The following is a 27,113-nucleotide window of genomic DNA, read 5'->3' on the forward strand; positions in this document are numbered from 1 at the left end:
ACGAAAGATCTCTTAGATCATTAATACGCATGTTTTGTTAGGTACAATATAATTCAATCTAAAACCATAGCCATGGGAATTGTCAATAGGTGTGAAAACATCCAAAATTTCAAATGAAAATATTCATTTGGTTCAAATTTGAGGGAGGTATTGGGGCCCAGTAAATTATACTGTAATAATAAAAACCTATTTACATAAACTATATCGTATATTTTGATATAATTAACATGCATAATTGTGTTGTTTTAAATTCACTAAAGCTGCAAATGATAACTAGTTCAATTCTATGTCTGGACCTGAGCTAGTTTAGAAAAAAATTATTTTTGATTTTCTCTGCCATCAATACCTACAATACCTACAATATTAAATTGGATAGCTACATACTATGAGATGAAATCGCAGCCCTGTAACTTGTTAAAGAATTTGGAATAATATCTGCAGGTAGAATGGAAAAAAAAATACCAACATTCGAAACGGTGAAGCTGTGAGCTTGACGTCAATAATACAATCGTGAATATTTTATTTCATTTGGCGAAAAAGGATCGGCCGTCTGCATAATACAATATACACAATTTATTTTGCTTTTACAAAGGCGTTTTAATAGCTCAGCATTTTGATAGCTTTCACGACTATTGTGGCGTAAGCGTTGTTTTAAACCTAGCAGGTTATTCTTATAATTCGCAGTATAACAACACTCACTTGTAGCGCTACTCTGTAACGATGGTTTCATAAACCATGGATAGAAACCCGAATTATGAAAACATCCTAAAACACTAGTTTTGCTGATATTATGCAATTAAATATTTTTTATTAATCGGCTGCTGTATCTACTCTAGACCGGAACATATACCTACCTATAGCAATGTTAGTACATCCCCAAGTGAGTAAGAAAGAGACGTAAGAATAACTAGGCAAAAACTTAATGAAAGCTAATGAAAGTCGTCTATGAATAGGTAAAATTAAACTATTGAAAACAATGTTTCAAGAAAACAGCTTTTCAGATGCTCCGCTATTTGAAAATAATATCTAATACGATCCTAGCGATTCCGGTAATTCTACCGCCGGTTTAGAAAACAAGTTGCTAGCGGAAACACAATAAACAGTCATCGCTAGCTCATAATCCAATAAGATAACGTCTTTGGTGGATTGTTTGGTTCTTTGAATAAAACAACTAAAGATTACTCTGTGATAAACATTACAAGAGCTATATTATTCTTCCAAGGTGCTGATATGGATGACCCACTAGAAAGCGCAGTGTTCATCGACTCTCCCGGTGAACTGACGATATTAAACGAGTCGCAGGGATTTGCTGGATGCCAGCGGCTCAAGATCGTGATGTTTGGAAGCCCCTACAAAAGGCCTGTATACTGCAGTGAAAGTCCATCGGTTGATAGGATGATGAGCTTATCATTAATTTACAGTAACTTTCCTCGTAGGTGTATAGTCTGTCAAAGCATCGTCATGAGATCCTTAGTTCGAATCCTGGGTTAGGCTAAGAAACATTCCTTCATCCAAGAAATTCTCAGAGAAAATTCTCAGCCCGGAGTTGGGAAGTTATGGTAGGGTTAAATCATCCTATTTTGAAAGCACGCATTAAGCCTTCGATTCCGGTAATTGCCATTAACATCGGATTGTGATCGTGATAGTGTCAATTATCCTAAGCGCAGGATTTGAGCAACGTGGTGGGTTGAAGCTCCAAACCTCCTCTCTTATAGGCAAAGTGGTGTGTCTTCGTAATTCATAAGATATTAGTCAAGATATTTGCCGATGGACGTCCACTGCAGGACATAGGCCATTTGTCGGGACTTCCAAACATCACAATGCTTGATGTCGTCAGTCCTCCTGGTGGGGGATCGACCAACACTGCGTTTTTAATGCAGGGTCGCCATTCTATCACCTTGGGACCCTAACGGCCATCGGATCTTTGTGTAACTGTTTTTTCTCATTTAGTATAACTAAAAAACTTTATCTTAAGGTTGGTAATAAAATATTCTTCTTCGTTATCATATTGAAAAGATAAACTAGTTTAAAACTTTGAAGCACTGTTCTTATGTTTTACGAAGGAACAATATTACATAGACCAGATAGATACGAACTCTTTGCAGCAACTTAGAGCTTGTTAAAGCTCAGAACTTTTGCATTTTTAAAAAAAAAGGTACCTGGAATAATACAATTACATAATAATGAATTTTTGAGTACGTGGATACTGTTTAAGAGACACAATATTTATTATACATGAAAAAAGATTAATTTATTTCAATTTGGCTGCAGATATTCTTATATTTCGTACAATAAAATAACGTATAAAATATATAAATTAAAATTAAGAATTACAAAGTATGTTAAATTTAAAGAAAGTATTTTTTTATTGAAAATAAAAAAAATGTAAAATCCCAAATCTCATATAAAAATATGACAGGACAACATTTCATTCTTCAGCCATTATATGATTTACAGCGGACACCCTTCGTACGTGTGAAATTCAGTTTTTCATGAACGGGAAGCATATATTTTTCCGGGATACAGAGTAACCTAAATGTTGATCAATAACCTCTTCTATCTTCCAGTGAAAGTCCCATTAAAACCGGGAAAGCCGTTTTCAAGATCAGCCCAATCAAACCAACAGACAGACAGACAAAAATAAATAAAAGACACAGCTATTTTGAAATCACAGGCTTCTTCTTCTTCAATTTTATTAAATGTATTGATTTAGTCAATTAATAAATTTAGAAAAATATTTAAATTGCCATGATACGAGTAATGACTGAATACGTACAAGAAATATTCACAAAAGTTTCGCTGAAAATCTCTTTCATGCCAGCGTAAAAAATACACGGTGAAACCAATTATACCGCACAATTATAAAAACAGCCTTGTAAAACTCTGCACAGAGATATTTAGCTTTGTATTGTACGGCGAGGTATTTTGTGGAAATTATATATTCCAATCAGTTGTTAAGTTTGCCTGGAAAGTTTCCGGAGTATTTTGAAAATTAATTAATAACAAAATGAAAATTCGAAAAGAGCACCTCAAAATCTATAAGTTTACCCATTTTCAAAACTTCTCGAAAATTATATTATATCTATATTATCCTTTATAGTGAGAGGCATTCGTCGTCGTCGTTATTAACCCATATTCGGCTCACTGCTGAGCTCGAATCTCCTCTCAGAATAACAGGGGTTAGGCCAATAGTCCACCTCGCTGGCCCAATGCGGATTGGCAGACTTCACGCACGTATTAAATTAAGAAAATTCTGAGGTATGCAGGTTTACTCAAGATGCTTTTCCTTTACCGTTTGATGTGTGAATTAATTAATTAATTAATTTATACTGAGAGCCATTGTAATGTAATTAATTTGTAAGAAATAAATGTAATACACAATTAATAACAGTCATGCGAATTTACCGTGAGTTGCTTCATGTTAAGACGTTTAACTTTTTTATATCAGAAAATTCTTAATTTAGGTAGCTAGGAAATAAGAAATACTGAGTGTATGACAGATATATCCCTGTGAGTGTATGACAGATACCTGGTAGCTACCAAAATTAAGAATTTTCGTGAACAAAAAAGGTACTCATCAAGATGAAGCTACTAACGGTAAATTAGGTAGATAGTAATGGACTGTAAAAGAAGTAGTAAGATCATAATAATTGTAATTTATTTATACTACTACGTGTTACTTACTAGACAACTTTACTACTTTTTACTAGATGTTAATTTTACATGTTTGTGTCCAATAATACTTCTCCGGGATAAAGGCAGACAATAAAATATGAGGCTTCAATAAAATTAATGTGACGTCATTTGTTACGATTATGCGTCGTCATTGCTAAATCGGAGGATGCCGGTCCATGTCATGTTATTTTCATAATATACGGCCTTTTCCCATATATCTACGTCAATGCCGTTTCCCAAGAATACCTATTTTTCTTCAAGATATTGAGAGAGTTTCTCCCACAACTCAAGAAAATTAATAAGTAGGTACGAGTATGTGCAAAAGTAACAACATTTCAAGTTTTTTAATTTGACATTATTGTTACTGAGCGAAGTATGAAAAAATTACAGTTTTTTTACAGACATGTGGGACCCTGCGGTTTTATCTGCGTAGTCCCTATATTTGTACGAACGTAGGCGTTTATCCTATGTTACTCGTTCATAGTATAGCTCTCAATTTGCAAGTATAATGTATATGTAATAAGTATGAATTATTGTCTATATCTATAATACTATTATAAAGCTGAAGAGTTTGTTTGTTTGTTTGATTGAACGCGCTAATCTCAGGAACTACTGGTCGGATTTGAAAAATTCTTTCAATGTTAGATAGCCCATTTATCAAGGAAGGCTATAGGCTGTATATTATACCCGTATTCCTACGAGAACGGAAACCACGCGGGTCAAACCATGCTGCGTCAGCTAGTATTAAGATAATAATGTTCGTTTGTCAATTCTGAGTTACGGTACCCTGAAAAGTGTAAAAAATCACGAGTTATTCGAGAAAATTGAAGCCTTTTTTCCCGCGCTGCTAGCGGTTTGTACTAATTTCTATGCAAATGAATCTCCCGAGAGAATTGGCCGGTGAGTAGGCCGGTGTTTGCATATTGTATAAAACCGCAAAAACATAAAGCAACTGCAATGCGGCTAAAAAGAAAGCACATTTTGAACACACCAATTTGTTGGAGACCATGTTTATTTTAAACTAATTGTTCCTTCCGGTTTACCACGTAAACCGGCGACCGCAAATCGTTGTCCAGGAGTTTTCCGCGACGCATTTTCGTGGAAATATGCAAAATTTAATTTCACCACATTTCCGTTCCAGGCAGATATAATTTGATATAACATCGAGTGGGTCAGGTTTCAAGTAGTTTCAACCTCAACTAAGTTTTGCTTAGGTCGAGTTCACACATCAGCGAAACGTTATAAAATAAAATAAATAAATAAAAATCGTTTATTTCACTTTCTAAATTTACATAAATTAGTGCGAGTTTGGAACCTTCTTTTAGGAGTAGTAAAACTACTTCTGTATTAGAAGGCTCCGCTCTTCCATAGCTAGTACAGAAATATCAAAATCTAAATGAACATTACAAAATTAAAGTTAAAATTAAAGTGTGTGTGTGTGTGTGTGTGTGTATGTGTGTATGTGTGCGTGCGTGTGTTTTTCAGGTTATAGTATTAATACGATTGATAGATGCTCTATTTCTATCCTCCCACCACTTAGCATTCATTACTGAAAAATATAATAATTTGTATAATACATTCTGATGCTGAAAAAGTACTATTGTATTATTTAATTTTGTTCAACAGTAAAAAGTATAATTTAGTGAAAAACAGTATAATAAACCTATGCCGCTCAAATAGGTTGATAATGAGCCATGAGAGCCCAGTGGATTTGACCTCTGACTCCGATTCCGGAGGGTGTGGGTTCAAATGCAGTCTAGGGCATGCACCTCCAACTTTTCAGTTGTGTGCATTTTAAGAAATTTAACATCACGTGTCTTAAACAGTGAAGGTGAAAAACATCGTGAGGAAACCTGCATACCAAAGAATTTTCTCAATTCTCTGCGTATGTGAAGTCTGCCAATTCGCATTGGGTCAGCGTGGTGGACTATTGGCCTAACCCCTCTCACTTTGAGAGGAGACTCGAGCTCAGCAGTGAGCCAAATGTGGGTTGATAACGAACGAGATTTCACTTACAGAAAAGGAATATTGCCAATGTATATTTTATCAATTACATTTGCACAAGATTTGTATCACCTTTTCGTTTTGGTCGTCGACGTAAAATGGGTCATTGGAGAAGTAATAGAATCATATAAACCGACTGTTAGCGCCGGGCCGCTCTCGAGCACAGCCATCGGGCCATTCCGAATTCTATTAATCATTCATTCGATAAACCAACTCACGTATACACAGTGGATGTTTTAATGAGCCTACTTACATAATGTATCATTTTGAAAAACCTTCATCAAGAATTTACAACTCAAACATGGTCACTAAGTTTTATTTTATCGTTCGGTTTGTTATAAATTAAACATTAGGTACGATTTTCTTTGTTAAAAATAAAGTCTCTACAAAAAGTCTATGTCTTGCTGTGAACGTCCATCGGCTGATATGTTCTTGATGATGATTTCCTTAATAAAAAAAAAATTGCCATGTAATTTAGACATATAATAAAAAATACACAGCCGAATATAGAACCTCCTTTTTTTAGGTCAGTAAACAATAAAAAGGTAATCGTATATTAACTAAAACTATAGAAAAATAATCTATGAAAATACGATTACTAGTTGTTTACAACAGAAGATAGACAGTAGCATTGGATAACAATGCTGGGTTAGTGGGTCTATGCTTGAACATTCCGCTTGCTCTGAGAGTGATAGGGTTAGATTAAATACCTTATCAAAAGGTAAGGCATGTGTCCTGTAGTCAGTCGCGTGCACAAAATTTTTGACTATAATGTAAAATTTGTTCTCCGATATAGGTTATAGTAGCTGACGCCGCAGGGTTTCACCTGCGTAGTTCCCGTTCCCTTAGGAATACGGGGATAACATATAGCCTATAGCCTTCCTCGTTATATGTACTATCTAACATTGAAAGAATTTTTCAAATAAGACCAGTAGTTCCTGAAATTCGCGCGTTCAAGTAAAAAAACAAACTCTTCAGCTTTATATTATTAGTATAGCTTATATGATCCAGGTTTTATCACCGTCAACCATATCTACATTTAGACCAGAACACAGCAGAAGATGATGATGATGATGATGATGATGATGATGATGATGATGATGATGATGATGATGATGATGATGATGATGATGATGTTGATGATGATGATGATGATGAGGCTTTGTTTGTGAACAGATAAGATGCGGTGCGCGGTAGCGGCGGACGAGCGGCGATGATCGGCCACATGGGCCGGCCGAGTGCTCACGATGCGCCAGCAGTCGACCGATGTGAGTAACTGTTGTGTTTTATAGTTATTATTGATGACCTGACCTGAGAGAAAGCGAGAAACAAAAGATAGACGCTCTAGAAATGTGGTGCTGGAGAGGAATGCTTGGCATATACTAGACACAGTTCCGACATTTCAATCCTCCAAGAACTGAGCATCAAACAGCGTCTTTCTTCCATAGTCCAATATCACACACTGACTTTCTTTGGTCATATTACAAGAAAAGATGACACGTCCATAGAGAGACTTGTGATGCAAGGAAAGCTGGAGGGCACAAGAGCACGTGGCAGGTCACCCATGCGCTGGACTGACCAAGTAAAAACCCTCTCTCCATGGATCGCTCCACGAATGTTCTAGGACAGCCACACTACGGGAGGAATGGCGACGGATAGTGAGGCTTGCCACCGCAACCAAATGACGACCACGATCACTCTGTCAAGAGTGTAACGATACAGAAGAAAAATTGATGACCTTCACTTCTGATTCGATCACGCAAAAATACTCCGAGCATATCTCAGGGCACATAGTTCGAAGAGCCGATGAGGTCCCAAGGTGCTGGAATGGCGACCCCGCATTAGAAAGCTCAGTGTTGGTCGACCCCCACCAGTTGGACTGCGAGCGAGTCGCAGGGATTTGTGATGTTTGAAAGTCCCTAAAAAATGCCTGTTTTGAATCTGTTGTGTAAAATATACATAACATTAAATAAACATAAAGTAAACTATAAATAAAATAACATAAGCAATAAGTCAATATTTTAGTGAGAAGGATGAACCTGATATTTTAATAATAAATTATCAACATTTGGCGTCAATTTTGTAAGGGTTAACCTTAGATCTCCTCGGCTAATGATGTTCCAGTCTGTTTCTTTTTTTCGCTAGGAAATTGGTAACAGTGCTGAACCCCCTTTCCACAAGGTATGACGATGGAAAAGAAATTAAAAATTTACTCGCTAAATTCCATAATAGGTACTATCAGTGTATGTGTTGAGATCCACTATCGTGGACCCCGCTGACGCTATCGCTGACGTAGATCCCTTGTAGGTAGTCATAGACCCCTAGGAGTCGATATAGACCATTTTGGGAATCATTGCTTTAGACCGAAACACAAAAATGCTGCTTGGCAAATATAAGCACGAAGATAGTACTTCCCCGGACTCAGTCACAAAACTTTCACTAAGTATATTATATTTCTAATTTAATTTATCAGCGTAGTTAACAGCACTTTTAAAAAGTCAAACAAATTCAGGCTTCTAGTTTTATTCAGAAAGAAGTTAAGGGTTCGAAAATAACCTGAGCTGCTTCGAGTAAAGGATGGTACAGCCGTACTGCGTTTTTGCTTGACTTGGCAGGGCACTGCTTTACCCTTAAGAATTTATGTAGACTCTACTACCAGTTTGGAAGATTCTGTAGGTATTATATGCTAAAGAAATTATTAGTTATTCTTTTTAATGTATCCTTTACAAAAGCATTACTATCACTTAACAATTTTGCCTATTTCCTGTTTAAAGTTGAAAGCCAATTCGAATGCCTCCAAGCCACCTATCTAAGTTAACAATTTTAGTATCAAACTAACTTTTGCTCTCCACTTTGGTGGCGGGAGTTCTGACCGATATATTGTAAGTATAGTGTACGAGTACGATATATAATAGTTTCTATTTATAGATATTGGTTTAGCTACCGTAATAGTGTATCTATCTTCTTAGAGCTCCGTAGACCACAAGGAATCCTTATAGATTTATATAGTTTTGTCATGTTCGTCTGTCCGTCTGTCCGCAATTTAGCGCTGAGACTATTACTACTATAGAAAGCTGTACTTACTATAAGTTAAGTTTAAATTAGCAAACAAAATCAAAATCTTGAAAAATATTTTTTTATGGTTCTTCCCCTACATCGTAAAGTGGGGATGATTTTTTTACTCCTTTATTTCATAGTGTGGGGTACCGTTGGATAGGTCTTCAAAAGATATAATGAGGGTTCTTTTACCAAATTTTTGAAAAAAATTAGGGAACAAGCAAACTGAGGATGAATTTTTATACATCTATCCCGTGGTGTCGGGTATCGTTATTGGTAGTTTTGTGCATTACATAAGGTATAAAAATGCTAACTTAATCTACGGAACCATACACTGCGCGTGGCCCGACGCGCACTTGGCTGGTTTTATTCATATAGATGTGTGAAAATCTAATATTCAGAAGTCAATTAATCCAACTTCATTATAAATAACTATGAGTACATCATAAAAATCTCAAAGACGAGTTCCTTACGCAACAGATGTTTTTCACGAGCGTTATAAATAGAAAATGTGTGACGGCTTAAAATGGCTTATCTGAGTTAATCCTAAACCCAACGTTGTACGTCCGCGTTGATAATCCACAGCTCGTCGATATATTCACAAAAGCGTCAAAGAGCATGCAGTGTTGATACATTGGATATTCGCTTTATGCCTACCGCTTCTGATTCCCGCAGCTCGATACTGTCGAGGTAACTGTGTCAGTTTTCATCTTTTGAATTCGGTTTCGCTGCAGTTTGTGCTATCGGGGAAACTGTGCCGTGTTTTAATTTCACCGATACATTGGATTCGTTAGACTACGCCTGTATATATTTCAACCAGCTGGTACGGTATGTTTTTGTACGGGATAAGAGGTAACTTACGTCGATTACATGTGTCGTATATTATTATCAACTGCCTCATTGGTCCCGTGGTTAACTGGTTCAGCTACGGACAATGAGGTCCGGGGTTCGAATTCCGGGTCAGGCCAATAAAAAAAATATAAAAAAAACAGGTTATTGGGATTTTTCTTACAAGAAAAATCTTAAAAGCAGCCTGGAGTTGGGAAGTTGGCGGTGTTAGTACACCCCAGTGTCTCGGAGAGCACGTAAAGCCGTCGGTCCTGCGCCTAATCTCTCACCGGAAATGTCGGTTTGCCATCCCACCGGATTTCGAGAGTGAGGGAAGAGAGAGTGCACCTGTGCTTGCGCTCACTTGTGCACTATCCTGTCTCCTGCGTACATGGTTGATCTCACCATGAGATTAGCCGCCGTGACCGAAAAGGTAAAAGAATTTTCAAAATCAACAGTAGATCCAGGGATTACCCCTACAATCTCATAAATTTTACCACTTTATTATATCTGTAGGTATTCTAATAAAGAAAATAAAAGAAAAATAAAAGAGAAAAAAATTTATCATCTTTCATTAATCGAATTACTGTTGACTAATTATTATAGGACTCAAAAGTGATTACAAATATAAGAGAACTAATGTCGAACAAAGGTGATTCACAACACTTGTCAGGACAACTTAATTAACAAATCAAACTGTAACCAAAATAAGACCCTAGAATGGCAGAGAATGACCTTGAGTGAAATCACGTACTTGTGAACGATGTGTGTAGGGTTAAAGGATCCTTGTACTGATATCAAACACTCCCCTTTTCCACTCAAGTCACTCTCCCCGCCTATCCCAAGTAAACCATAAAGAATTACACAACAAGAGATGTAGACGGCTCGAACGCCATGAGCACACTGAAGCTAACACAAGATCGAGCAACGTCATATCCGTCACAGACTACTATTTCCTACACTATTTATTAAAAACATGTTTTAAAAGCGGCCAACGCGGCGATAACATAATATAACGTAACAATCTTCAAGGTATGAAGACCTTGGAAATATAGAAATCAGATGCAGAAATGATCTAAACTTTTATTTATTCAGACATTCTAATCTGTTTTCCATAAATAAAACTGTTCCAGACAATATAGCATAGATACCTATTTTTGTTGTTTGTCGGATTACTTATTCATACAATGATTCGTGTTATTGTACGCATTGTTCTTTTTACGAGCCAAAAGAGAATTACAATTTATCCTTCAGAAGACAATTTTGAACTTGACGCAATCCATAATATTTTGGGGATACTTTACATTATTTTATCTCCGTATTATTCAAAATAGGTGCAGTAAATCATACTAAAAATAATACGGACCCCGTCAAACTTAGAAGTTATTAAAATTTCTACTTAAAATATTAATTAAGATTTTAGTTTTACCATTAAGCAGACGAGAATACTGAAATGTAGGTATAGATACTTGTAAGTAAGATGAATTAAGATGTAAGTATAGACACCTGTAAGTAAGTTGAACTAAAATGTAGGTATAGACACCTGTAAGTAAGTTGAGCTAAAATGTAGGTATAGACACCTGTAAGTGAGTTGAACTAAAATGTAAGTATAGAAGCCTCTACGTATGTTGAACTAAAATGTAGGTATAGACACTTATAAGTAAGTTGAACTAAAATGTAGGTAGAGACACCTGTAAGTAAGTAGAACTAAAATGACAGCTGCCCGCGCAAGTTTATAATAAAGACAATTATAATAAACAAATAGACGAGCGTCGTAGCCCGAAAAATGTCTTTAGTTTTTGATATACCCCTAAGTTTTGAACCACAATGTAAAATTGGTACCGAAATGCATCGATCGTAGATCGTTAGATGGGCCTCAAAGCGTGGCGGAATTCTCATTGGTTTTGCACATTGAGTACGTTATCACTCGTAACAAATTTCTCTTTATTCATGTTGTGGCTTGTATTTTTACACTTCCAAAATGAACTCAAAGGCATAATTAAGGGATTAAAATAAAAAAAACAGTTAATATTTTTTTAAGTCTACGTCCACTCACAGCGTGCGCTTGTTATGTACTAAGATAAGATGTGCGTGCACGTCTTTTGGATATGACATAAAATTGTGCGTTCTATAAAATTGTGCATTCTAAAAAAATAAATATGGAGGGGCCCATCTAACGATCTATATCGATGCCAAAATGATTGCTGTGACAAACTACACTCGATGTAATACTTTTTTTTGGATTAGACTACCGGAAGTACCGGACATTGAAATAAACGATGAAAACGCCTAAATTTCTAATTTCTTTTAACAAAACTTTTTCAGACATTGGTCTTTTATATTGTTTTTTTAATTTTAACTTTTTAATTTGAAAAATAAGTACACCGTTTCATGATTGTTTCTATTATATATATTTTGTATCAGGCTTGACTATTATAATGTATTTATTTTAGACCTCAGTATACATGTTATGCTGTCGCTTGTAGTCATTATACTAACACCATAATAATCGTTGCATTAGAATCCGAGGCTTTTAACTAAGCCCACCATTCTGTGTACTCTAATGTATTGGTATATCCTGCTACTATAGGATGGACGGTCTAGCTAATTGTTAATAACTATCCCCTTAAGTATAATTAATGTAATACAGAATCGAGTGTACAAATGATGGTCATTAACAATTACTCTATGAGCACTGAATACCTAAATAATTCATTTAGATCCTGTTGCCTGGTGCAAACGTCCGCTTATCTATATATACCTACTAATATTATAAAGAGATAAAGTTTGAGAGGTTTTGGGGGGTAATCTCTGGAAATACTGAACCCGAATTTTGAAAATATTGATGTTTTAAATCGTACGACGGGAGTCATGTTTTAAATCGAAAGTAAGATATTTCGAGAAATATTTTTGTAAAAAGATTAGTGATACATCGATATAAATCGTTAGATAGGCCCCTCCATACTAAAGAACGTACAATTTTATGTCATTACCCAAAGACGTGCACGCACATCTTATCTTAGTACGTAACAAGCGCATGATGTGAGTGGACGTGGACTTAAAAAAAAATTACTGTTTTTTTTATTTTATCTCCTAATTTTGCCCTCGTGTTCATTTTGGAAGTGTAAACACATGAATAAAGAGAAATGTGTTACGATTGATGACGTACCCTATGTGCGAAACCAATGACAATTCCGCGACGCTTTGAGGTCCATCTATCTACGATCGATGGTGATAGTATATAAAACATTTGAAAATATTAAAATAAGGCAGTGCAATAGGGGTCGAAAATTTATATCGAGTTGCATGCGGATGAAGTCGCGGGCATCCGGTAGTCGATAATGTAAGGACACACGATAGTGATCGATGATTACAGTTATAACTTCGAAAACCTTTCGCTTCGACCCGATGGGTTTGACTGTACTCGTATCTGAAGGATTAGAAAGGTCGATTATATGCCGCCGTCTTCAATGTATTTTTGAAATCATTCAACATGTATAGTACTCTTACATATGTATTTATAGATACATTTTTAGCTTCAATAGTTAATTCGGAACAAAATTATCTTAGTTAAAAAATACATAACGTGTTACAGGTTCCGAAATTGATTTTAAAGAGCATGTCGTGTTTGTTAACGTAAGGTTTTATTAAGGACTAGCAGACGCCCGCGACTTCGTCCGCCCTCTTTAATCCAGCCATTACAGTAGTATCTCTGTAAAAATTGAGTAACTTCTCCAGTTATCCCAACATTTCCCTTCACTGCTCTGCTCCGACTGATTGTAGCGTGATGAAAAGTATGTTATAACCTGCCCAGGAGTAGTCTGGTTTCTTTTTTTCTTTCTTTCTATTATAAAAATATAGCAAATATTCTTTTTTTTTTTTTTAAAAAAAAAAAGAAGTGCACTGCTGGAAGTATCTTATAAATGTGTGTGTGCACGTTCCAGACGGTCGACAAAGCGGTGTGCACGGAGGAGCCGGGCGCGGCGCGGCTGGAGGCTGTGCTGGTGGCGCTGGTGGAGCGCAAGGCGCGCGCGCTGCACGCCGAGCAGGCGCGGCGCCGCGCGCGCACACACCCGCTGCTCCTATTGCTGCGCAGCCATGTGTCCGACGGTGCGTACACGTTTTACTGTGGAATACATAGACATTGTGGGGGCGCCCCCAGGGGATCGTCCATCCTTTGAGTTTTTTTTTAATTTTTTTTTTACAAGTTAGCCCTTGACTACAATCTCACCTGATGGTAAGTGATGATGCAGTCTAGCGGGCTAACTTGTTAGGAGGAGGATGAAAATCCACACTCCTTTCGGTTTCTACACAACATCGTACCGGAACGCTAAATCGCTTGGCGGTACGTTTTTGTCGGAAGGGCTAGCCACGGCCGAAGCCTCCCACCAGCCGGACCTGGACCATTTAAGAAAACCTCAATTGGCCCAGCCGGGGATCGAACCCAGGACCTCCGTCTTGTAAATCTACCGCGCACACCACTGCGCCACGGAGGCCGTCAGTTGAGTGTCGAATTTAAACTCTATACGTTTGAGAATTCGACATTCAGTGGGTGAATGGTGGTGCCCTGCAACGTCTATGAATTTCACTGTTAATGTCTCCAGATACGGTCAAAGATCTTCGTAAATATTGCAATGGCTTCTCAAGAGGAATCAAATTATAGGAATGAAAATAATTTTCTCTTTTTAAATTCTGTGTCCCTCGCTTGGAAAGAATTTATACAGATTGTTTAAGAATACTTACACAAACACACAGCTAGTAGCTAGTAGCTAGTAAATTGAATCCATGTTTGTAGAGGGTAAACGAAGGTGTGCTACGAATAACCTCTACGCAGTGGTTACGGCGTAGCATCTAGTTCTACAATTTTAATACACGTTGGTTTAGGCTGGTATCTTCTCTATACTACAGCCTTTCTTGATGAGTACTGTTTACCAACTAAGAAATTAAAAATGAAGGTAGAACATGCATGTCAATTCATAACTTATTTTTTTAAATTATGTATGGTTTGTTTATAAAATTTATAAACATATTAATTTTCACTAATTATTCTACGCATATTAGTCAAATTTATTTTCATTAATTTAAGAACAAGTTAATTATAATTATTATTAGGTGTGAAATATATCTAGTGATTTTTACCCTCATTTTTAGTTTGTTCGTTGGTAAACAGTACACAACAAGAAGGGCTGTAGTACAATACTTGTAGTTATTTACACGATACTAAAACTTAAACGATTTTTTTATTAATTAACTAGCGGACGCCAGCGACTTTGTCCGCGTGGAATTCAGTTTTTCACAAATCCCGCGAGAATCATGGATTTTTCCAGGATGAAAAGTAATACATAGGAGTTAATTCAGAGTAAAATCTATTTCCATTCCGAATTTCAGCCAAATCGATTCAGTAGCCACAGCACAAATGAGGAACAAACATACACACTGACAGGCACATTTGCGCACAAACTTTTGCCTTTATAATATTAGTGTGATTAATCATTTTTGTTTGTCAGTTTGCCCGGGCTTGTCTCTGGAAGGGATTACCAACTATTTATCAAAAATGGAAAAGATAGAAAAGGAAAAGATAAAATAAGGAATGAGTATATAAGAGGAAGTCTGAAGGTGGCGCTAGTGACAGAAAAATTGAGGAGTAAAAGGTTAGCTTGGTATGGACATGTAATGCGTAGGGAGGAAAGTCATATTACTAGAAAAATGTTGAATGTGCAAGAGGAAGGCCAAAGAAGAGATGGTTGGATTGTGTGAAAGAGGACATGTGTCTAAAAGGAGTGGATGATGAGTTGACGAGTAATAGTGACGAATGGAAAAGATTGACATATTTTTCCGACCCCGCTGAAGTGGGATGGAGTCTTAGGAGATGATGATCGAAAAGAAGATAGAGAAAGCTATTGAGCAACATAAAGATTTCCTTTTATTCCGAAGAAATGGTTTCCACGGGATTTGTTCAATCTGAATCGCGGGCGTAAACATGTTTATTAATAAATTCCATCACCTCGATAGAAGTACCTTAAATTGAACGCTAAACTTCTTGTCAAACAATTAACGAACACGGTGATTTGAGATTTCCCCGAACTCAAGAAGCTATTTAATATTCTCGAAGCGTGTCGAGTTTCGAGTATCTACTTTAAAAGTTGTAAGAAAATAATTACTGAGACGGTAAACAGTCTAAACTTTCAGAGTAGGTAACTAAAAGGTTGTAATTCTATTAAACATAACTTTCGACGCTGAAAGCATTAAACAAAGTTTAGAATTGCAAATAAACTTCGATTTTTAACTTTTTCTGTAAGAACTCAATTTAAGTGTGACGCGGCAAATACGTCTTTTTCGTTCGCGGAATTTGACTGACTGTGAAAAATGTTGTAATACTATGGTTATATGATTTTTGTGTAGTTTTAGGTAGTTATTAGTATTTGAGGTAATTTTCTTAAGATAAGAGAATTGTAAATTAATTAAAATTTGAAATGAGAGAAAAAAGAAACACTATCCCAGTATTCATCAATTTGTTTTATTGTTTACCAATAATGAATTGTCTTGACAAACTATCATTCACATCAGCGAATTGACGAAAAATACACCTTTTGGATTTTTGGCCGTCTTTCGACTCCATTGTATGTCCTGCAGGCTAATTTACTATCTTTGACTTGCTAGTTGACATATACGAAATAGAGATTCTTTGTAATAAATGTCATTCGGTGTCTACTGGTACATATCTGGTAGATCACATTTTGTTCATTTTGATAAGTTGATAATAAAGACCAAAATAGTGAATTGGCCAGCTGTTACATGTTTTAACGATCACTATCAGATGTTAGTGATAATGATCAGGACCGATGGTTTATTGTGCCCGGAGGATCTAGACGGAGGAGTAACACTGCCAACATCCTAACTCCGGGTTGAGAATATTAACTGAAAAATTCTAAGAAGAAAAAAAGCTCAGTATTTTATAGCCTGACCCAGGACTTGAACCCAGGACCTAGTGATCCGAAGTCACGTAAGCTAATCATTAGACCAACGAGGTAGTAAGAGTTCATGGCAGCTGAGTTGTTGGCAGACCAAACACATAACGGGGAAAGATAAATAAAAGCTTGTAGAATCGTTCAATGCGCCGTAAAATCGCCTGTAGCTGTTTTACGTGACACTACGCTGTCTACACTGTCACTATAACAGTGCCGGACTTAAAAGAGGCCCCCCGTTTAAGTAAATGATGTAATTTTACAAGTATAAAAAAACGGTAGACTGCGTTCCGTTTAAATGAAATGAAATGAAATTTTATTTGTCTAATACACGTATACAAATATTGTTTTACAAGTATAACCAAGTCACAGTGTATTACCATAAACATTTTGCAAAATGTTTAAAAAAATGCAAATTTTACAATTTTATAAAGCACTGTTTAAGTAATTGTTATTTACTTACAATGTTATAATTGTTACAAATAAAATAAATAATTACAATTAAGATTAAATTAAACAAGAGAGGCATCCAAAGCTTTTAGGTTCCCGAGAAACAGTTCCAAAGCTTGGAAGCCCCCCAAGACCTGATACCCCCAGGTTGTCAAACGTTCCTATGTGGTGTTGCTATATTAATACAGCCATCTAGATTTTTTAAGCAGTTATATAAAATACTTATTTACATAAAAAAAGGCAAAAAATATTTACATAAACTATCTACACCATAATGTTTCATTTTGTCAATTTTATTCAAATACTAGCGGACGCCCGTGACTTCGTCCGCGTGGAATTTAGTTTTTCACAAATCCCTCGGAAACCATGGACTTTTCCGGGATAAAAAAATAGTCCATGTGTTAATCCAGGCTATAATATATCTTAACACCAAGTTTCAGTTAATTCGGTTCAGTAGTTGAGGCGTGAAAGAGTAACAAACATTCATATTATCTAAATCGTCAGTTTTCGCAATTCTTGGGAAACCATGGATTTTTTCGGGATAAAAAGCCTATGTGTTAATTTTAAATTTCAGCTAAATTGCTTCAGTAGTAGCGGCGTTATAGAGTAACAAACATTCAAACATCCAAACATACATTCAAACATCCATACAAACTTTCGCATTTATAATATTAGTAGGAAGTAGGATAGGAAGAAGGATTTGAAATAAAATTGATCAAGGCAACATGGAAACGTTAGTCCGCTTCTGGCCTTGGGGGCCTTCAAACTTTGGAGGTCCTTCAAGATTTCGAGGCCTTCAAGACCCGAGGCCCAGGGCGGACCGCTCCTTCCACCCCATGGCTAGTCCGCTAGTGTACTATGCTCTCACTCTCTCAAACTCTGCAATCTATTCCATAAAGCTACTCACTGTTTTGTGTTATTTTTGTATGTTTGCCGACTTTGCCGCGGTGGCTTATAAAGAGTTCTTTGAAGCGCTGTCTACATGTCGCTCGACTCGACGTCTGACGAAAATAATTGCACCGCGAAGTTTCTTGCCTTTTAAAAAGATTTTGACTAAAATATTTCATGTTAATTTTGAAGCATCTTACTGTATTTGTAACTTTTAATTTGTGATTTTTTCAATCAATGGTTTAATAATTTTGTGTATTCCTCGTACAAACAAAGATCTTTCCTTTTCTTAATTGTTTATTGTATTTTTTTTTAGAGGAGGCATCGATCATTGGCAGCCCCGGCGAGAGACTACCGAAGCACTGGTGTGAAAACGAGTTTGAGAGGCATGTCAAGAAGAAGAAGCTCAAGTTACATACGCACCATGGGTTAGAGTTTCTTCCTTATCAGCCTATTTTAACCAATACCAAGCCAAACTACATATTCTAAGCTACATATTCTCCTGTCTCCTATACGGATAGAAATCCGTATAGGAGACAGGAGAATATGTAGCTTAAACTCATCAGTCTGCTGTAATGTGGGTTGGCGGAATTAATGTTTGGTTTCGTAATGACCACTTTTAATGTTATGGCACAGAAAACATATTTATGGCTGATTTTGTAATGATAATGACTGGGACCGAAGTCTTGACGTGCTTTCCAAGTTAGTAAGAGTTGTAACAACACCGACTTCCCAACTCTAGGCTAAGAAATTTCGTGATTCGTTCGTTTATATATTAGTTAAATATCTAATCTCGCAAATTAGAATTCAAGTTTGAGAATAATGATAGTGCTTGTCTTCCTTCTGGCCTTTCAAAAAATTAAAAATACTCATTAGAAATATTATTGATTTATTTAGCTATATTTCGCGCAATTTAACAAATGCATTTGAATTAAAAAGAAAAAATATAACCTAAAAATAAAAACAATTTGTATGTTATTCGTCGAAATTCAATATTTGATATTCATTCAGGAGAGAGCTCAACAGTCCCGAACAGTTGGAAATGGAGAGAATGAGGCGCAGGCGTCGTCGGCACGCGCCCACCCATCCACAGAAGCCCAGAAAACATCGCACCTTACTGGTGTCGGCGATCGACGAGCAGGCTAAAGTTATTCACGTTAGTAGTCAATTCGTAAACATACTTATACTTGGTCGCTAACTATGGGCCTCATAAGAAGGCTCAGAGTCACACAGCGGGCGATGGAACGAGCTATGTTAGGAGTATCTCTGCGTGATCGAATCAGAAATGAGGAGATCCGCAGAAGAACCAAAGTCACCGACATAGCTCAACGAATTGCGAAGCTGAAGTGGCAATGGGCGGGGCACATAGTGCGAAGAGCCGATGGACGTTGGAGTCCCAAAGTGCTGGAATGGCGACCCCGCACTAGTAAGCGCTGTGTTGGCCGACCCCCCACCAGGTGGACTGACGATATCAACCGAGTCGCAGGGATTCGCTGGATGCAGGTGGCTCAGTATCGTGATGTTTGGAAGTGCCTACAAAAGGCCTATGTCCTGCAGTGGACGTCCATCAGCTGATATGATGATGATGATGATGACTTTATATTATTATAGAGAGAAAACATTTGATTGTTTACATTGAATAGGGTCCGAAGGTACTGAACCGATTTGAAAATTTCTTTCAAGCTACACTATCTCCGGGTGCTATAGGTTATATTTTATATCTTTTTTCCTAAGGAAACGGGAACTACGCGGGCAAAACCGCGTGGTGTCTGCTAGTAATTTATGCAAGTCTAGCAGACACCACGCAATTTCGCCCTTACAGTACCCGTTCCCGTAGGAATACGGGGATAAAATATAGCCTATGACACTTTAATGACGTGGCTTCCCAATGGTAAGAGCGTTTTCAAAATCGGTACAGTAGATCTCTGGATCTACTGTACCGATTTTGAATACTCTTATTGTATCCCCTACAATGTACCACAAACTTAACTTCTTTATAATATTACTATACCTAAATTTTTACCTGGTACCACGAAACGGGCTCGAGATGGGCTGAAAACGTGAAAAAGAGAATGAAAACTACATTTTGCGTTATTTATAGAAAAAATACAATCAAAATGCGTGTAGGACGCTTGTAATTTGTAGTAGTAATGGTGTAGTACACCATTAAACTTTTCGTCAAATCAAACATGTTTGCCAAACTATTTGGGCGTTTGCGGCTTTATTTGAAGCGTTTGTCAAATTTCGTAAAGTACCGCGACGTTAGTTCCAGATTTGGCTACCAGGTCAGAAAAGTTTGTGGCACTATGGTGAAAAAGTCAAATTTTATAAGAAAGTTTGTTTATTGTTAAACATATTTGGTCGTTAACGGGCACACCATGTTTTGCTAATTGGACAAAAGCTCCATCTGTGTTGGCATTTTGGCATTACTATGCAAAATTGCGCCATCTTACGGTGGGTGGATGAAACACGTAGCGTTTTGATGCTGTTTTCACAAAGCGCCACTAGAGGACGTTTGAAGTATATAATATTAGTCGAAAAAGAAAGTATAACGCCGGAAATGGTCAGGTGATACCGCTTACATTATGACACGTGATTTCCGCCGGCGACTTCATTTATTCCGTTATCTGAGTTGAATTTTCCGCAAAAAGTTTTAGATTATATTATTCATGGCTTTCATTACGTATTCAATTTTCGAGTTTTTAAAAATTGGAAAGTTAGCGTTTACCGTTTAGTCCCGTTGACCCTGATGTTCTATGGAATGATACGAGTAATGCGCTAAATTGGGAGGTATTTAATCAATATAATACAAACAGTTTTATCAATTTAATATGACTGGTTTCTTCGCGGCGTTATACTACGCTTAATCGCTTGACTTTTACCTGTGGTACTTAGCCACAGGTAAAAGCGATTACAGCTCTGTTATAAAGCAATACAAAGTACGTTGATTTCTTTGACAGGACTTTGCTACAAGGGACATCGAAACAAAATACGATCGGAAAAATGAAGAATTCCGGATATACGTTTTTAATCCGGCTGCAATAATTTCCCCATCTATTATTTATCGCAACAGATTGAGCGAAAAATTTAAAAAGTACTTTTAATGTTTTATTAAAAGTGGGGTAGCGATACCCCGCGTGCACGGCTTCATACCCGCGCAGTCCTCTCTGTCCCCCGCGTTCGACTTCACACCCGGGCAGTCCTTCCCCCCCTGTCGCCCGCATATCATGGGAGTGTCATCAACAAACTTGCCAAGCTGTAGTCATTTTACTGCTTCTCTGTACCAGGTGTTGGACCCCGATGAGTTGCCACGACGCGCGCGCTACACCATCATGGTGACAGCTTGTCTGTTGCTGTTTCTGTGCTTGCTGCTTGTTGGTGTCACGCTGAGGATGGCGCCGCTCATTGACGACATGGGTAAGTGCTACTCCGTATACAGTTCGTTTCATGTAGGCTGGTGCGGGTGACAGTTCGTTTCTATCTTAAAGAAACGAACTGTCACCCATGCTATCTGAAAATCACTTTAGCTAATAAGTTAACATAAAAATGGAACCGACTTCAAAGACGTATTTCAGTTATTTTGATTTTAACATAAAATTACTAAACCGATTTTCAGAAAAAATGAAATGGGACCAATCTGGAACTATATTCTTTCAAACAAAAAAAAATTCAAAAATGGTTAATATATGACGCAGTTATGAGGTAAGAAACATTAAAAAAACCTCCTTTTTTGAAGACGGTTAAAAACGAACTCGTTAAATAAAATCATAGAATAGCAAGACATCTTTTGTCAGAACACTTTGCCTTAGGTATAGGTATGCTGTGTCCTATAATAAATCTGCCGCCTTGTGTCCGTTAACATTGAGACAAAAGTGTTAGCCCACATTCACACGAGAGTTTTTTTAACGGACGTTAAAAAAACCTTCTTTAGTATGAAGTTAAATGAAGATCTATTTCCAACGCCTAAAATTGAAAATACAACACTGCACAAAAAAAATGTCGTGTTTTAAAAACGCTGTCGTGTGAACATCTACTCGGGAAAGCATTTGTTGTATTTGAGCGCTGTTTTAAAGTCCGTTAAAAAAACTATAGTGCGAATGAGGACTTAAACCTCGTGTGCAATATCACCGACACCATTTAGACCAGAACTCAAACATACTCGACAAGAATAAGCATACCCATAGTACGTTCCCGGACGAAGTCCATCACAAAGAGGTTAATTAATTAACTCGAAACAACGTCTTCGCCGGCGATGACGAGGTCCTAAATATTAGGTCACTCTAACTTTGATTGTAATCTCGATAACAAGGATGGTAGAACCGATCTTATTCATTCGAAAAATACCATATCTTCTTTCCAATCAATAAATATCATTTTTAATATATATATAAAAATACTAATTCTTCTTTCCAACATCTCTGTAAGTCTATATTTGCATCTCATAGGAGATGCTTAGAATCTATGCTATCAGGGCTAAATCTATCTCAGTGACGGTGCTGTAAGCAGAGAAAAGGTAAGTCCTTTCTTGTGTTATTATATTCAGTATTTATATCACCATGATCACTATCTGGATACATTATTGCAGGATGCAGTTTATTTTGTAATAGTGAGTAAATCTAGAATGTACCCCAAACAAACAGCTATATTAAAAACGTATAGATAGATAAAAGAGTCACCTGATGCTAAGTGATCAGCAAGCAGTAAGTATTAGAGGAGCTAACGATACGTGACCAGATTTTAAGGGGTTTGTTTATTCGACCTGTTTGTTTGTTTATTTATATTTAAGTCGGTAATTGTAACGGTAAAATCGTGGATGGAAGTGATTTCTAAGTGTACGGCAGGAATAGAAGGATACTATAGAGATAGAAGGAACTGCAACTGCTCAATATAAGCCTTCTTTCCTGAAAGTCGCCTAAAACTGCAAATATTCTAATAGATATACATTATGGTATATACCTCATAATTAAGTCCTTATCCTATAGTCTAAACTATGATGTTATTATCAGGTATTCAAAGTTTATTAAAAACTAGGCGTACCTCGCAGCTTTACCTGCGAAGATCTTTTTATAAAACCATAAATACATTGATTAATAAGTTCAATTAAGTACAAACTTACACACTTACACATTTGATCGTATATATTTGCATTTTTAACCGACTTCAAAAAGGAGGAGGTTCTCAATTCGGTCGGTATTTTTTTTTTTTTTTTTTTTTTATGTATGTACACCGATTACTCAAAGACGCCTGGACCGATTTCAAAAATTCTTTTTTTGTTTGAAACGGTATAGTCCCCATTTGGTCCCATTGCCATCATGACAAGATCTGATGATGGAATCCTGGAGAAATTGAGGGGAACTTTCGAAAATTATATGGGTGTCTAATGTGTTTGTAAACTTTTCCATTTAGTACCTTTGAGAAATACAAAATTATGAAGGTTTAAAATCGATCTGATGATGGAGTCATAAAACAGACGAGGGAACTCCTTGGCGATTTACAGCAGTTACCTTGTGTTTGGGCTTGATTAATTTGTATTAATGAGAACTTTCCACATAGATAGGTTGTGACTGTCATTTAGGGGTTTGGTGATGAAGACCAAGGACAATTAAGGGAACTCCTTAACAGTTTACAGTAACTACCTTGTGTTTGGCCTTGATTAATTCGTATTGCTGAGAACTTTCTACCTAGATGAGTTGTGTCTGTTATTAGGGGTCTGATGATGAAGACCAAGGTCAATGAAGGGAACCCCTTGACGGATTACGGTAGCTACCTCGTGCTTGGGCTTGATTAATTTGTATTGCTGAGAATTTTGTACCAAGATGGGTTGTGACTGTCATTAGGTGTCTGATGTATTCGTTTGAGATGAAATTTTACACTAAAAATTGAAAAATAATAAAAATTTTAATAAAAAAAATACAACCGACTTCAAAACCTAAAAACGTACCCACTAAACTAAAAAGCGAAAAATAACATCATAATATGTTCTACCTGCTGATCAGTATGAAGTCGGTGCTTAGCCGGTGTTGTCTTGATTTAAGCCATTTCTGACAGGACCACATGAAACAACACTGTCTGCAAAATCTAAATCTATAAGATATGCTCACATGGCTTGAATTAATACATCACCGGCTTAGCACCGCCTTCATACTGATCAGCAGGTAGAACATATTATGATGTTATTTTTCGCTTTTTAGTTTAGTGGGTACGTTTTTAGGTTTTGAAGTCGGTTGTATTTTTTTTATTAAAATTTTTATTATTGCAATTCGTTTGCTAAAAATGCTTAATGACATTCGCGGCTGTCAAGGTTAATTATAATTTTATTAATCTACAAAATACATATTGAAATTAAGGCTAACCATAATGCAACATAAACCGCAGTTGACTTTACTGGGCACTGGTTATTATAATTAAAGATACGTATTGTAGTGTTTGTGTATACTAAATAGATATCTACAATACTACATACACTATCTCATGTACATTGGTAGTGGGGGCAATGAGTCAGTCAATCTGTCACCGGCGTTCGACCTGAGTGGTCGTGCGCGGTCTGCTGGTCTGGTCTACCTGTGTAGAGATGAGCCAGTGTTTAACTTCTCTTATAGTAAGGACGAGGGTCCTAATACGTATCATGCATAGCTTCGACACCATCAGTTGGGCCCTGCTCTAATGCAAAGACGCTCTGGCCGCGATAGCCAAAGAGGCATAGGTTTGTTTCCCGTCGTTTTCGCATTTTTTTACATTATGCACATTTTAGTATAAATCCATTACAAATGTTTTAAAACAGCCAAACACCTGTATTTCACATAGATTTACATGAGGGACCATCAATGCATTGTCACACAGTGTAAAAGCATTTAAAACAGAACGTGCCTAGAATTTGTCACAGTAGTTAAAATGCACTTTCACCCCGTAGTTTTGGTTTGAGAAAAGGGTAAATTGAATCGGTGTAATAAAATTCCGCGTAGTGGAACTCGTGTGGTAAACTTTAGTGCTATACAAACATTTTGAAAAGATAAAAATACGTATCTATAACTTAGTTTATTCCTGTATTTGCACTACATTTAACAAACAAGGTTCTGAAAGAAAATATACCTTTTAATTGCTTTAATACTGGTAACTTTTGATTACTAATATATCGTACCAGTATATCAATCTTTTTATTGAGAAAGAATACAACAGGAAACTAAAGCTAACTTATCCTAATAACTATACAAATCATGTCCACGTGGAATGTTGGCAAGAATACTTACTGGCTGCATTTTCGCTTTGGACAGTCCTTTGCGCGAAAAATGAGCGTCCCCTACTGTTATCCGTTGAGGCAACTAGCCGCGGTATAAAAATTCGGAGAAAATTTTCGGCACTCCATGCCCAAGGGTCTCCACGACAAGGGGAACAAATATTCAACTCCCGGTCAGATAGGCATACTTGTGCCACTTACGGTTTAAGCTTTTTCTGCTGCGGCACCCTGTCTTGATTCTGTCTCCCTGATATGACACGGAGCCCATGAAACCTTACCTTACCTTATCAGCCGATAGACGTCCACTGCTGGACATAGGCCTCTTGCATGGACCTCTAAGCACAACGGTCTCAAGCCGCCAGCATCCAGCGGCTCCCTGCAACCCGCTTGAAATCCTCGGTCTACCTAGTGGTCGACCAACACTGCGCTTTCGGTGCGGGGTCGCCATTCCAGCACCTTGGGACCCAAACGTCCATCGGCTCTCCGAACTATGAGGCCTGCCCATTGCCACTTCAGCTTCGCGACTCGCTGAGCTATGTCAGTGACTTTGGTTCGTCTGCGGATCTCCTCGTTCCTGATTCGATCACGCAGAGATCCAAGCATAGCTCGCTCCATCGCCCGCTGAGTGACTTTGAGTCTTCTAATACGGCCCATAGTCAGCGATCAAGTCTCGGATGAACCAAATTTAATTTAATATTTATATAATTTTATTGAAAACCATCCATGAAATTTTCTAGGTATTTTACGTACAACTGTTAATAGATCACAGCTTGAAGCTAAATGTTGGCCACTTTTTTACTTTCGAAAATGAAAATTATATCTGTTCAAGAAGGTATCTCTAGTAAAAATGTAATAAATGGTACCATGAAGCTGGTGTCATGATAAACTCTGACGACTCTCATGAAGTGGTCACAGTAACTTCTAAATCGAGTTTGGGCTCGAATCGAAACATGCTGTATGTACAAGAAATCTACTGATCCTAATCAAATAGCAAAGTTCACAAGTCTTCCACTTCTAAATATAATTTTGTAGGCAGCGATTTCTATTTTTGGATCCTGCTATCTAAAAAAGACGTGAATATTTCGTGAAACTTTATCTCGAACGTAATTATATTCTATTCATTACAAGATTCACGATAGACGCTTCTAAATTATGCGGATTCAGAAAGCAATCATATTCAACAAAACAGACTAGATTAAACCACAACCCTGCGATATTGTATATACCATACCTACTTAACTATCTATCATACATATAATATAACGATTTGCCGAGAGACAAGACAGTCTGCGTCATTACGTGTCTTCAAAGAGCGATTAAGTCTTACTAGGTACTACTTATCAACAGCTATACTATAATTTTATGTTTCAAGTAGTAGGTATTATATAAATATGAATGTAATATGTATAAATATTATATGATATACATATGTCGGCGAGCGAGTTATTGGAACGGTTAGCAAGCTCGTGATTTCACTTATAGCCATACGCTAGTTAATTCTGGTTTACATCTGATAGTATCAGCGCTGTACTTGATCAATATTGTAGTTAGAGGGTAGAACTGTAATAGTTAGTAAAGCGATCATTCCGCTAACAATTGATAGTGTTACTTTGTGTATCTGCCATCCTTGACACGTAAAGCTTAGAACCTGCTCTGAGGCTACTACGGCTTCTCCGTTATTGTCATGAAATTTAGTATCTTCCCCGTTACATACATATCAGCTAAGTATTTGTATTATTAGTATGTATGATTGTAAGTAGTAGTATGAATCCGCATGGGGCCAGCGTGGTGGACTATTGGCCTAACCCCTCCATTTTGAGAGGAGGCTCGTGCTCAACAGTGAGTCGAATATGGTTGGTAATGATGGGGATGACGATCATTAGTATGTAAAATATGCGTAGTTATTTTTTTTATTATTGCAGTATCAGTTTACCTTTACTTCATTAGTTTAGGGTCTGGAGGAGAAGGCTCATTTCGGTTTCTTCATTTTCGGTCTTTACGCAGTTCACTTT

General features: G+C 37.0%; 1 protein-coding gene across 1 annotated transcript in view; it reads left to right on the forward strand.

The window, feature by feature from the left end:
* Positions 1–6,854: 6,854 nt before the first annotated feature.
* LOC112056914 (uncharacterized) overlaps positions 6,855–27,113 on the forward strand; it is a 129,566-nt gene continuing 109,307 nt past the window's right edge. The window contains exons 1-5 of the mRNA XM_052884570.1: positions 6,855–6,947; positions 13,509–13,674; positions 18,184–18,295; positions 18,879–19,023; positions 21,155–21,284. Of these exons, the coding sequence (XP_052740530.1) occupies positions 6,927–6,947; positions 13,509–13,674; positions 18,184–18,295; positions 18,879–19,023; positions 21,155–21,284 (574 nt within the window). The 5' untranslated portion in view covers positions 6,855–6,926. The remainder of the gene's footprint in view (positions 6,948–13,508; positions 13,675–18,183; positions 18,296–18,878; positions 19,024–21,154; positions 21,285–27,113) is intronic.

The sequence above is a fragment of the Bicyclus anynana genome, chromosome 12 (assembly GCF_947172395.1).
Source record: "Bicyclus anynana chromosome 12, ilBicAnyn1.1, whole genome shotgun sequence".
Lineage (NCBI taxonomy): Eukaryota > Metazoa > Arthropoda > Insecta > Lepidoptera > Nymphalidae > Bicyclus > Bicyclus anynana.